This window comes from Sceloporus occidentalis, unplaced genomic scaffold (genome assembly GCF_023333645.1).
Source record: "Sceloporus occidentalis isolate IW3139 unplaced genomic scaffold, rSceOcc1.0.p SCAF_5, whole genome shotgun sequence".
Lineage (NCBI taxonomy): Eukaryota > Metazoa > Chordata > Lepidosauria > Squamata > Phrynosomatidae > Sceloporus > Sceloporus occidentalis.
Window position 1 is genome coordinate 3,683,718 of NW_028316985.1, and position 14,170 is coordinate 3,697,887.

Here is a 14,170-nt window from a genome sequence, read left to right on the forward strand (position 1 = left end):
TTATTATTATTATTATTATTATTATTATTATTATATCACAGAGGCTTCTCTTGAGAGATTCAATGTTTCTACCTGTCAAAAGGGGCTGTGACCTCACAAAGGGTGAAGACATCTGGGATCTCAGAAGTATCTTTTGAATTGCAAATGGGATACAAATTTTATCTCATGGACTGTTTTGCGGATTTGGGATGTTATTGTACTTTGCTATATGGTCAACAAGGCTACCCCTGAATCTGTTCCCTGTGAAACAATTGCCCTTGTGGACGTCTGCTTATGCAACCATGAACTGAACAGTTCTGCTACAGAGCAACCCCCTCCCTGCAAAATGCAGGTAGAAGGGAACTTATGCAGGTGTAGGGCACCAGCCTTTGGGTTTCTCTCCCACCTTGAGGCAGGTGGCCCATTCCCCACATCAATCACAACAGAAGGTGCAGGAAATGCCAGCTCTTTTCCGATGGAGCCGTGGGAAAGACCACGGCTGGTGAGATCTCTCCCTTCCCAGTCATGGTCAAGTTGCTGCCACGTCAGATGGTGTATATAAGGCAACCCAGGCAGATTCCCAGTCCCTAGTCAGACTTCTGCGTTGGTGAAGATGAGGGGCCTCTTGGTGTTTGCTTCTCTCCTGGCGGTTGCCTTGAGCACCGAGACCTTTGTTGGGTAGGTAGAGGCACACAGGCTTAGCATAAGAACGGTCTGAGCCAAATGCAAATGCATGATCAAGTGCATAACGCCATGTACAATCAAATGCACAGTCAAGGGAGCATGTTGTCTTGTGTGTTGTGTGTGTGCCCTAATTTCTGGATGAATTCCTGTTAGGGGGAATCTGTGCAAATCTTCCCCTGGAGAAGCAGAAAGACATTTTTGTCTGATGCACTGAGTTCAAGGTTGTTGAAGTGGACTTGCAGTTCTAGTGCTATTGTGCATGTGGTCAATGCGTATGCATCTGTTCCTGCTGAAACTGAGGAGAACCAGCATGGTGTTCTGGTTTGAGCATTGGACTGCAACTCTGGAAACCTGGGTTGAAATCCCCAATCATTCATGAAAGACAACTATTAAATGAGCCAAGTTAAGATAAAGATGATGTTGACAGACCTCACCGTAATTTCTCTCTGTAGTCACCAGGTCCTAAGGATCTTTGCTGCTGATGAGTTCCAAATGGAGAAAGTGAAGGAGTTGGAAGCACTTGAGAATCTTCAGGTAACTCTGAGGAACAAAAAGGGGTCCAACATCTGGTCCCTCTCAGTGGTTTATGGCCTCAAGGGCTAAAAATGTTGATGACACAAAAATGTTGACAACCAAGGGATGGAGAAAGCTTTTTCCTGAGGGTTCCTTTCCTTGGCTATGTCATAAAACCCTCCAGCAGCTCAGTGGTTCCCAACCTTTGGTCTTCCAAATATTTTGGACTTCAGATCCCATAATTCCTGTTAGCCAAGTTGGCTGTGGCTTCTGGGATCTGAGCTCCAAACAAAGGGAGGTCCATAGGTTGGGAACCACAGCCCTACTCACATATTAGCTTCTGCTCTCATGCATCTTGCTTTATGTCACATGCCAAGGAAGGACCAATAGTTATGTATATCAGTATGGGAATCTTATGGCCTTCTAGATGCTGTTAGACTGCAGATCCCAGCAGTGCCCCACCAATAGTGAAGAATGATGGGAGTCATAGTTCATCAAAATCTAGAAGGAGACACAATTGCCACCCTTGATGCACATAAACCAGGAGTAGAGAAACCTGGTCTGGTGTCATCGTTGGTCCACGCCAGGCTCTATTATCTTCCCCAGATGCCCCCATCCCCTTCCCTATGGGCCACCATTTGGAGCTTTCACAGCCTTGGAGACCATGACTTTTCTTACATAGTGAAAGGAAGTGCTTTAAGCTAAAATGCACTGGTTTTTCAAGGCCCACCACTGGAATGTCACCATCAAGGACTTCTCCAAAATGGAATTCAGCCCTTGGCATGCAAGTAGCTCCCACCCCTTGGAATAAACTCAAGTGTTTCTCTACCTTTCCCTGCCCAGCTGGACTTCTGGCGAGATCCCTCTCATCCTGAGATCCCCATCGATGTCCGCGTCCCTTTCTCCAGCCTCCAAGGGGTCAAAGTCTTCCTGGAGTCCAATGGCATCCAATACTCCATCATGATTGAAGATCTTCAGGTCAGTACACTCCTTAGGCGGACAAGTAAGATGGGCATACAGTCTGGGATGGGTTGTGTGATGTGACCCTAGAAAGATGTCATGGGGGGGGGGGGAACCCCACCCCATTTCATATACAAGGACTTGTCTAGAATTATAGATTTGGAAGAGATGACCCCAGGGGCCATCCAATCCAACAAGGCACCCAACAGGCTGGCTCACAGGGACCACAGCTGCCTGTCATTGCTGTGTTTTGCTCCAGATTCTCTAGAAAACCTGGAGTAAAAGGTAAGTTTTTATTCATGGATGGCAAAGGGTGCAAACCCCAAACTGGGTCCAGGCATTGTGTAAACAGTCTGGACCCAATTCTGGGTTTTCTGGCTGCATGGTGTAAACATCATGCACCAAGCCCAGGGGGAATTTGGTGTATAAAGCTAATGCAGAGAAGCCCTAAATTGGAATCATGGCACTGTGGAGTTTGCAGTTGCCAGTCCTAGAGACTGGGAGCATTAGAAAGCTGTGACAGCCATACAGTCTGTCTTGGATCCCTAAATTATAAGGACTGTGGTGTCTGAAAGACCGTATCACTCTATGGCTGCATCCGCACTGCAAAATTAATACAATTTGACACTGCTTTAACTGCCATGGCTCAATGCAATGGAACTGTGAGATCTATAATTTTGGGAGATATTTAGCCTTCTCTATCTGGAGCCACAACACACTGTAAGTCCCAGGCTTCCATAAGGTAGAGCCGTGGCAGTTAAAGTAGTGTCAATCTAGATCATTTCGGCAGTGCAGATCAGAGCCCGGTCTCAAAGTCTCTTTGGCTGCATCCACACTGCAGAAATAATCCAGTTTGACACTGCTTTAAACTGTTGTGGCTCAGTGCTACGGGATTTGTAATTTCACGAGATGTTAGCCTTCTCTGATGGAGTGCTCTGGTGCCACAACAAATTTTAAATCTCAAGATTCCAAATGTCTTTAAAATCTGGAACAGAAGAAACCTGGAATGGAATAAATGAATGAATAAATAAATTTATTATTATTATTATTATTATTATTATTATTATTATGTCTTTATTTTTTAAAAAAATCCATACAAATAATAATAATAATAATAATAATAATAATAACAATAATAATAATAGGCCCACTGACATGGGGGGCACCAAGTACAACTAGTGGAAAGTGAGGGGTACATGCAATAAGAAAGGTACCCCACATGCACAGTTTTTGCATGCTTATGCAACATTCCAGAATGATTTTCTCCTTCATTCCAGAATCGAATGAAGGGGAAAATAACAAGAAACCTTCAGCTTTTTGTCTTTTTGTTGCATTGCTGTTTTGACATTGATGTTTCTTCCTTGTTGACTTTCCCTCCATCCTTTAAAGTCACTGGTCGATGAAGAAAAGCTCTACATGTCACGTCGACACTTTATGCCCCGATCAGTCGAGACCTTTAACTATGCTTCGTACCACAATATAGACGAGGTAAGTGCAGATTTTGACTCCATTTGGACTGTGACAAATGCAAGAGGACAAAAGGTGGCTTGCACCAGGGCTGGGCAATTGCAGATCCCACTTTTGTGGGGGTCCCAACCTTTCCTCTCAAAGCCCTCCAACCCTCAATTTTTTTAAAAAAAAAAAATCTTCATGGTTTTTGCACAATCTTTGCCCTAAAATCACACAGAACCATCCTCCCCAGTGCATCAAAACATGCAAAAATACCCCCCCCCACAAACACCCCAGAACTATGTGCAAATATCTCAGAAGAAGAAGGAGAGCAAGTATGGTGCAGTGGTTTATGCACTGGACTAGGACTCTGGAGACCAGAGTTTGAATCCACACTTGGCCATGGAAACCCACTGGGTGACATTGGGCAAGTCACACTCTCTCAGCCCCAGAGGAAGGTAATGGCAAATAATCTGAACAAATCTTGCTAAGATAACCCTGTGATAGGTTTGCCCTAGGGTCACCATAAGTCAGAAATGACTTGAAAGCACACAACTACTCAGAAGAAGACATGGCAGTTACTACAGATGTGCAGTGTCTCTCTTCTCTAGGTCACACGATGAGCAACGGTCTCTAGGTTAAGCACAATAAATCAGTGGAAAATGGGTTCACTCCAGCGTTCGGTTGAGTAATACAGTGGGCCCTTGCTATCCACTGGGGTTTGGTTCCAGGACCTTCCATGGATACCAAAATTCATGGATGCTCAAGTCCCATTATATACAATGGGTTGTTGTTGTTGTTGTTACTACTACTACTACTACAGTGGGCCCTTAGTATCCACTGGCATTTGGTTTCAGGACCCTCTCCTGGGTACCAAAATCTGTGGTTGCCCAAGTCTTGTTAAATACAATGGCATAGTAAAATGGTGTGCCTTATATAAAATGGCAAAATCAAGGCTTGCTTTTTGGAATGGTTGCGCGATTTTCACAGGATAAACCCCATTTCAACTTCCAATTTTCCTCCGTGTGATAAAGTCCAGAGACAAACGCAGCTTGACTTTACTCTTCTCTCCTCTGTGCCCATTAGATCTACGATTTCATGGACCTTCTAGTGAGTGAAAATCCCAGAGTGGTCAGTAAAATCCAGATTGGCAAAAGTTTTGAGGGCCGCCCAATCAACATTTTGAAGGTAAGAGTCTCACACACAGATCCTTGATACCAACATTATTGGAACAACTCTCTACATTAGGACTTTCCCTTCTTTAGATCAGGGATGGGGAACTTTTGGCCCTCTTGAAAAGTCCTTTGTCCCATTGGCCATGCTGGGTGAGATTTCTGGATGTGGTTGTCCAAAAGATCCGGAGGGTCAACAATTCCTCACTCCTCACTTGAAATAATAGGGGATTCTGGAGTCTGAAGATTGCATAGATTAATGGGACATCATGAGACGTAGGAATTAAAGGGTTCTTTTCTTTGTTCCTCCTACAGTTCAGCACCGGGGGAACCAACCGGCCAGCCATTTGGATCGACACCGGCATTCACTCTCGCGAATGGGTCACTCAGGCCAGCGGGGTCTACTTTGCAAAGAAGGTACCAGCTGCAAATCCATCTCAATAGCATGCATTTCATACATAGGGAGAAGCGAAGTAAAGGGCTCAGAGGATACAACCATAGCTTGGGAGTTTATCACACTGGGGCTGATTTTGGCATTAAAGAGAGATTAAAGCTCATTTAAAGCAATCCACAAATGAAGCAGAAATGGTGAATAACTATGCAAATGATTATCACATGCAATTGCGCAAATAAAGTGATATCAGAAATGCACTGGTGCTGAAATCCCAAAAGTAAAAAGGTGTGGATTAATACTTCTTTGTGACCACATTAATGGCGGGTTTTGTGTGACGTCATGTGAAATCGGTACACGTAATTACACAATTTTTCCGGGATATTCACAGGATAAACTCCCAATCTCCTTCATGTGATAAACTCCTTGGAAAAGTTGCTTTTGGGGGACTGCAGCTCCCCAAATCCTCTATAGCTATGGCTGCTCTCCTTGTTGGCTGTAGGGCTCTGGAAAGTATAGTCCAACAAACCACAATCTTTTCCAGGCTCTGAGTAGGATCATCCCTGATTCTGATACCAAAAAGAAAACAGCCCTTTTTAGGGATGCTATGACTCCGGAGCCTAGGGCTCAATTCCTGGCTCGGCCATGAAACCCACTGGGGGACCTTGGGCAAGTCACACTTTCTCAACCTTAGGGGAAGGCAATGGCAAACTTCCTCTGAACAAATGTTGCCAAGAAAACTCTATGACAGGTTTGCCTTAGGTAGGGTCACTATAAGCTGGAAATGACTTAAAGGCACACAACGAAAATATACCCACAGCTGCAAATATCCCAATTTTAAAAATATGGAATGTGTGCAAATGTAGACATGCAAAATGGCAGAATTCAGCATCCTTAGAACCTCAACACTTCTCATTCAAGATTTGCTCAGAGGAAGTTTGCCGTTGCATTCCTCTGAGGCTGAGAGTGTGAGACTTGCCCAAGGTATCCCAGTGGGTTTCATGGCTGAGCTGGGAATCGAACCCTGGTCTCCGGAGTCATAGTCCAATACTCAAACCACTATGCCATGCTGGCTCTCTTGGTACAGGTACTAAGGTTGAAACATAATGGTAGAAAAAGTGCAATGATTAACATGTTGAAAGCAGAATGCAAATTAATAATATCAATATGCAAATTAGTAATATGATGGATATAATTTTCATGATATGTAAATTGAATTCCCAGATATGAGGGGCTGCAACATGGCAACCCTGTGTATGTAGCCCTCTGCAGGGGCTAATATGGTCCACCCAACCTCTATTATACTTGGCTGGACCCTTTTCCATTTATCTTGCGTAGATTCTCGACTCGTACGGAAAAGACCCTTCCCTGACTTCCATCCTTGACAACTTTGATATCTTCTTAGAAATCATCACCAACCCAGATGGGTTTGCCTTCACTCACAGCAAGGTATTGTGTGTCCTCCGCTCCCCCGTTTCATTCTTTCAGCTTCTGGGCTGGGAATGGGATGGAGAGATTTAAAATGTGCCCTGCCTTTATCCTCAGAAATGGCTCTGCAGTTTAACATTTCTGGCTGTTACAGAACCGCATGTGGCGGAAGACCAGGTCGATCAACAGTGGGTCCTCCTGCGTTGGCGTAGACCCCAACCGGAACTGGGATGCAGGTTTTGGAGGTAAAATCATTTCCTTGTACATAATACAACCAAAATACTTCTGTATCTCCATCTTGACATGTAGGAGAATGTGCCTTCCTTGCTATAACCTCATTTCCATCCTATGACAAGATTTCCTCAGAGAGCTTCAACAGAATTGCAAACAGTGTTTAGCTTTCCATGAACAATTCCAGAACAAATCACACAAAGTGCAATATATGTAGGTGAGGAAAATCCCATGCTAGGACAAACAGATATTTTTGGGATTATTCAGACAGTGAAAATAATCCCAGTGGAATGTGGGTTGAATCTCGTTGTTCACATGCATTTTGAATGCATTCGATTAAAGGGTTTTTTTTTGGGGGGGGGAGGTTGCCAAACCCCCCACTTAACCCAGAATAATTGATTTCGGGTTTTGTTCCAAGTTTTCCTAAAAGATTTGCACCATCGGCTGTGTGAATAACCGATGCAAACAGACCCGGGATAAACCAGGATAAAATTCTACATGCCTTGAAAGTGCTTTGAATACATTCGCATCATCAACTCCATCTTTGTTTGAGTGCCGACACGTGTGAGCAACAGAACTTGCAGGGAGGTGCTTCCGATAATAATAATAATAATAATAATAATAATAATAATAATAATGTGAACAACAAAACTGGAATGCACTAGCAAGATTATTTGGATAATTGCGCTAAAAAAAGGAGTGTCTGAATAGGGCTGTCCACTACTTGAGGAGCGAACTCCTCAAGCCAAGTCCATCATCTAGTTTGGCCCAGAGAGGCAGACCAATTGGCCCCAGTGTGAGTGAATGAATGGGAACCTGAACACAGATCTAGCAAACTGCAGTCCTGAATACGATAGAGTGACTGGTGGCACTTCTTCATATCCGGTTTTTCCAATCGCACACGAAGATGTTGGGGGCTGAACACAAAGTGGCCTTTTTTGCTTGGCTGCAAATCAGATTAGGAAGAGTGTTAAATAAAATTGCCATAAATTGCCATGGAGACTCAAAGTATTAATCTGATTTTTATGACAGCAATGTATGTTTACTAATAACTGGAAAGGGTTTTTTTTAATCTTACATCAGCAATAACTGTACCTACATGTTAATGTCTTTTGCACTTTTATACTCTTGTACTTTTTATTTTAAATGGGGTGTCTATTTTACAAAGCTTTCTGTCATGACAGTTGGCTAGCACAATAAATGATTTGATTGATTGATTGATTGATCTCAGATTAAGACTATTGTCACCATTAGCAAACACAATGATACTCTTGTCCTTGACAGTGGCTGGCTCCAGCAGCAGCCCTTGCTCTGAAACGTACCGCGGACCGTATGCCAACTCTGAGCCGGAGGTTAAAGCCATCGTTGACTTTGTGAAAAGCCATGGCAACATCAAAGCCTTCATCTCCATCCATAGTTACTCCCAACTCCTCCTTTATCCTTTTGGATACAAGAGAAATGCTGCAGCTGATCAGCCAGAACTCGTAAGTCTTTGCTACACAAGAAATGTCACCTTTTTTGCACGATGACTCCCAGAATCCCCCAGCAGAAACTGGTTTCTGAGTGCTGGTAGTCCAAAGAAGTAACTTTCCCACACTCTAAACAGACCTTAAAACACGCTTTCCCAGAAGACGTCCCTCACTTTGTTCTAGGGGTTATTCAGATGGTGAAAATAATCCAGGTAGAATCTGGGTTGAATCTTTGTTGTCCACATGCATTTAAAATGCATCCAATTAAGATTTTGGGTGGGCTGATAAAAAATCCACTTAACCTGGGATAATTGATCTTGGTTTTTCCCTCAAGTTTTGTGAAAGTGGAAAAACCACAAATGAAAAAAACACAATATTTTAAATAATTTTTGTGTGAGTTTTTCAGACTCTGTGGGCAGGTTCTAGAAGAGTTTGTTCCTGACTTTTCGCCTGCATCTGTGGCTGCCATCTTCAAAGAACACTATTTTTCACCAGAGAGAACACCTCTCAAGGCATTTGTAGGTCCTCCAGTGCAACTCATTGCTCAACATCTGCTAGAATTGCACTGGAGGAACTACAAATGCTTAAATGTGTTGTCTCTAGGAATCTCTAGGTCCTCTAGTGTGATTTCTGCAGGTGTTGCTCGTAGAGTTGAGTTGGAGGACCTAGAAACTCCTAGAAGGAACATATCAATCAAATCAGTGAACAAACAAATCCGCAAATGTCAAAGCCACAAATATGGAGGGCTGACTCTCTTCCTTGTGACTGAATTTTTCATTTTTGTTTTGCCTGTCCCTCCTTCCTTGTTCCCTTCTAGGATGCTCTTGCTAAGAAGGCAGTCGATGCACTTGCTTCCCTGCATGGGACCAAGTACAAGTATGGTAGCATCATCACCACCATCTGTAAGTTTATTCCTTTAAAATCAAACATGGTCTTCCAGGCCACAGGAGGGCAGTCAAGTATTTTGAACTGATCTCATCTCCTTGCCAAGAGTTTGCTGGGTCTGCTAGATATTTTGCTACTGAGACTGTAAAGCTGGTCATGCTCCAGTGTAAATTCAGCCAAAATGCTCCATGGTATGCCCATGGCTCTAGCTGAATATTGGGATTATGCAGAAAACTTTGACATAGATGCCCAGGCACTTGCAGAATGTGTGTTGCTTATTTCAGCTCAAACATCAACTAAGCCACCAATCTATGAGTTGTTTGTGGATGAATTAGGGGGCATCTCAGGACTAGTATTTCTAGAACTTATATACTTGCGTATATGCCGATCTTGAGTGTAAGTTGAGGGCTGGTTTGGAGGCCAAAATTATGGATTTTAGTATGACCCATGGATAAGTCTAGGGTAAAACTTAGGGGCATGCGACAAAGGATGTAAAGGACAAAGCCAATGAAAATGATGCCAAAGAACTTACAAAATTGTGGCAGGCATACCCATGCTCACCCCAAGGGCTGGATGGATGGGAATTATGCTACATGTTGGCCGTGTAATGTGTGGGGGAGGGAGATCAGGTGCAGGAAGGCAGAGCTAAGAAAATGCGCACATCGAAAAGGACGTTAGGGTGTAGCAAAGGAATGGCTACTACATTAGTCGTGATTACAGCCTTTAACTTTAATATGGTAAATTTGCCCAATTTTAATCCAGAAAAGCTGAGAAACATACACAAATGCCTTATCCAAACCTTCAAAGCCCAGTTCTTCTTGGTGTTCCTTTGAAGGGAAGTGCCAAAGAGTTGCCACTACCACCATTTTCCTACCCAGGTATTCAAAAAGACCAGAAGCATCACATTCTCCAGTTTGGTGGTCTCAGGTCTGGATGAGAAGATCTGGGTGCAAATCTCTAGCTCAGCTAGTAGAGTATCAGCCTGCTACAATTTCTAAGGATTGTTTTGTTGCTGCGATTTGCAAAGATTGTCCAGGGGCTCTGTATATTTACATGGCTAGCTTCCTCCTTCCCTCCTAGTTGGTATGGTGCCAGGGCTCACCATCTGCTCTGCACCTACCTTTTGTAATGAGAAAGAATAATCCCCCAATTTCACCTTGATCTAGGAACAGCAAATTTAGCTAAGATTTCCTTCTTAATTTCCAAACAGGAAAACATGTTCTCACTCTCTTTGTTTCTATACCTTTGTTAAATGACAAACTGTGTGCACCTATCCCTAGGATTTGTCTCAGAAACCTAAGAGCCTGGGATGATCCTGAACCAGCAACCCCTAGACTCAGGGGGACAGGACTTCAGGGGCCACAAAAATTGGATCCAGGGGCCACATGGAGTCTGTGATTTGCACCATGTCCATCCCTGCCTTAACCCCAAACTGCTTTTCAGCAAACCACCTAGTAAAGACGATGACTGATTCAGCCCATTTTTCTTACATGCAGTGGCAACAAAATTCAAAAAACTTGCACCTGTCTGTGCAATCTTTCCTTCGCAGCAAAAGCAGCAACAGTCACTCAACAGAGATGTTCTGAATGGTTGTTTTTATTGTGTCCCCATTTCCTTGATTTAGATCAAGCAAGTGGAGGAACTATCGACTGGACCTACGAGCAAGGCATTAAGTACTCTTATACTTTTGAGCTGAGAGATACAGGCCGCTACGGATTCCTGCTCCCTGCCAGCCAAATCATTCCTACTGCTGAAGAGACCTGGTTGGCCCTCATGGTCATCATGGAACACACACGGGATCATCCCTATTAAACCTCAGCAAAGGCCCCTGTCTTCTAGAGGCAGCCCATTTCTCCAAAGTACACAATCTTCCTCAGCAATAATAAATCCTTTCAATGTGTAAGGTCAAGTTACTCTCTTGTGGTCTTATTCCTGCAAATAAATCCCTGTAGATTTTGCACAGTGACATTACACTTTGGCAAAGACACAGGGAGCAACTTCACGCTCAGTGTTACATAGTGGTTGTGTGATGCCACATTAAATTGCAATATTCTACAAGTGGATGTGCAACGACCTCAAGCCCCTAGGCAGTGCTTCAGTGTGCACCTGCATGCATAATGATTACTACTGGCATAACTTTGCTTCTGCAACCTTCAAATGAATACTGATGTTCTGCATCAAACGTAAAATATCCAACTACAGTACTTTCACAGGGGAACTTACAGATGTGTGATACACTAAAAGAGTCCTGGCCTTCAGTAAAAATTCAAGCAACAGGAGAACAAAGAAAGAGTCATTTTTTGACTGTTCTGTAAGAGCTAACACTGGAATAGTCAGCAAAGTGGGATTGTTTATGAAGGATTTTTTAAATGTCTCGATTAGTGTCTCTGGGCTCCTCACACAGGATCATCTGTGTCCCCTGTGGAGAAAATCCACATAACAATGGCCTCCTATTTGCAGCCACCCAGAACATATAAGATTTCATTATCAGTCTGTGAAAAGATGGAAGTCTTTCCAAGAACGTGCCCTTTCCATTTTGAGGCTGAACACAAAAGCATCTCATGTCTCAAGAGGCATTTAAAACTCACTCCAAACCTAAAGCACACACAGAAAAACACCCATTCCCCTTAGCAGTTCATACCCTACAGTGATCCAATTCCCATAATAAAGGTCTCCATGATACAGCAGATGGTTCTCTTTTTATTGAGTTCAGAAATTATTTTAAAAAGCCAAACTATAAACAACACTTTAACCCACCTCGGTCCAAAGGACAGCACCAGCCAAACCATTGGACACAGTTACTAACAAACAAAACATACAAAATCCACAAAGCCATTAAGAAGATTTGAGTTCTTCTTTCAATGCCAAGGATTAAGAGAGGCTGTTCTTCAAAGGGAGGAACTGCTGGAATGTCTGTCTGCTGTACAAGATAGTGCTCAGGAAGTAGTCCAGGCTAAGATGCTTTATGATGTAGTCAAAGAGCTACATATTTGAAATAAACAAGAGGTTACTCTTGGCCATTTCATGTAAAAGGAAGAATCCATTGCCTCATGAAGCAGGTTCACACTGAAAAGAAAGACACTCAAGTGCCTGATATTTACAAGTGGATTCAGCAATGGTGGTTCTAAGGATATTGCTGTATGCTTGCTGAACACTCTTGAAACACTTGCAAATAAAATATTTAGATTTAAGGGAAAAAACACAGTATCACATTATCAACACAAAATTGGTTGAAGACAAATTTGCTCTCCTGGATTTCCCCACAGGAGCCCTGGAACTTGTATTTTTGAGAAGGAATGAAGACTTTTCCATTAAAAATGCCTAACCCACTTTCTGAACAACCATTTCCAGGATTCTGGACAGTTTTACTGTACACAGACCCTACTAGATAGTGTTGCTTTGCAATATATTAATTTACTCTAAAATATGCACACTTAAAATAAACCAGACTGTGTTACAATGGGAACCAAAACTGCAACAGCTAGAACCTAGCTTGAGAGGAAAAGACCACATAAATAAAAACTATTAAAAACGAGGAGGTAATCATTGCAGACTAGGTGGAAGCAACACATCAACCCACGGAAGACATCAACCAGCCAGTCTTGTCATTCATAATAAATACATTGCATTCAAATACAGTTCATTTGAAACTCTCAGGTAATCACTGTGAAATGTGAAAAGGTGAGGAGGGGAAATGCAAGGGTCTACACACGCATCCATTCCATCATGTGGTCAGTTGTTATTCTTGAAGAGAATAAGACAAAGAGATAGTTTATGGACAAGGATTCCAGGGAAGACTGTGGCCCTAAAACATCTAATGGAACATTGAAAATTCTCATGGAATGATCTATGTTTAAAGCTTCCACTTGGAAAACAGCACACTGTGATGAAGAGCCATGCAGATTTTTCTCTGGGGGAAAGGTCAGTTAAGCAGAAGTCTAGAATCCTGTCCTCACCTCAGCTGTTTCCTCAAGACTGAATGCACATGCTCAGTTCTATATGGGTTTTTCTGTGGGCATCAGCAGCCAAACACTATACTGGAACTGCCACTCTGTAAACAATTGAATGCTGTATGTACTGGGGACAGCCCCTTCTTACTGGGACCCCATTTATGGAGATCCTCAACTGGTTTACAGCATGGAAAAGAGGCAGGGCAGCCCATCCCCTGGGGACAGCATTGTGTCTTTATAAAAAGGTATGTGTGGAGAATACAAGGAGGCTTAAGAGGAGTGGGCTGTAAGCTCTGTCAACACTAAGCAGGATCAGAGCGGCAGCAATACACTGCTCATCCATGACCTCTACAGAGGAGAAATCCACAATCCATGCAATACTGGCCCATTTAGATAGAATTATTTGCCAAAAGAGAATTACACCTGTTTCTGCTTGATGCTGAAACTGGCAACTCAAGAGAACGCTGTTTGGAAAACACAGGGGATGCTCTGCCATTAGTGAGATTCACCATAAAGGGGAGTGAGGGAGGAACTATGAACTCAAATGCCACTGCAGAACACAGAGGAAAGGCTAGCATGTTTTCCTGCACAGCCAACTCTCAATGAAAACTGAGACAGAGGTGGCGTGGAACCAATTTGTAGGGTTAAGATCCATAAGGAAAAACTCTCAGGGGCAAACAGGGCGATACACACAAGTCTTCTAACTTCTCTCTCTCTCTCTTCCCATTTCTTAGTAACTAAAAATGAAATGCAGAAGCCTGTTAGCTTCAATAATGCTGGCAGGTGAGGATGAGGTCTCCAATCTCTTTTCCCTTTTTGTTACTATCAAAATTTACTCTTTGCAGATTGCCTCTCTCACTCCATAGCTTCCCCCTAAAGATTAGGGGGTAGCTGGGGGGAGGGACTTTGTATAGGAAAAATCAAAAGGGCTAAGCAGCTTCTTCACCCTTCCAAGCATGCTGCTGCTCCTGACTACAGGCTCCTTTCCAGCTGGCAGCAGCCACATAAGTACCCCATGGGGAAAGAAAGGCATACCCTGTTCCAGAGTGATGTTAGGCA

At 43.1% G+C, this 14,170-nt stretch overlaps 1 protein-coding gene across 1 annotated transcript; it reads left to right on the forward strand.

The window, feature by feature from the left end:
- Window positions 1-592: 592 nt before the first annotated feature.
- On the forward strand, window positions 593-10,973 carry LOC149311582 (carboxypeptidase A1-like). The gene is made up of 11 exons (XM_089527431.1): window positions 593-657; window positions 1,116-1,197; window positions 2,020-2,154; window positions 3,526-3,624; window positions 4,672-4,773; window positions 5,073-5,174; window positions 6,487-6,597; window positions 6,731-6,821; window positions 8,092-8,291; window positions 9,094-9,178; window positions 10,786-10,973. The coding sequence occupies exons 1-11, from the start codon at window positions 593-595 to the stop codon at window positions 10,971-10,973; spliced, it is 1,260 nt and encodes a 419-aa protein (XP_089383557.1).
- Window positions 10,974-14,170: the final 3,197 nt, after the last annotated feature.

Excerpts from the sequence above, each read along its gene's own strand:
- LOC149311582 (XM_089527431.1), top strand. The coding sequence starts at position 593 with ATGAGGGGCCTCTTGGTGTTTGCTTCTCTCCTGGCGGTTGCCTTGAGC. Across the intron at positions 658-1,115 it reads AGCACCGAGACCTTTGTTGG|TCACCAGGTCCTAAGGATCT; the intron begins GTAGGTAGAGGC and ends TTCTCTCTGTAG. Across the intron at positions 6,822-8,091 it reads CTGGGATGCAGGTTTTGGAG|TGGCTGGCTCCAGCAGCAGC; the intron begins GTAAAATCATTT and ends TGTCCTTGACAG.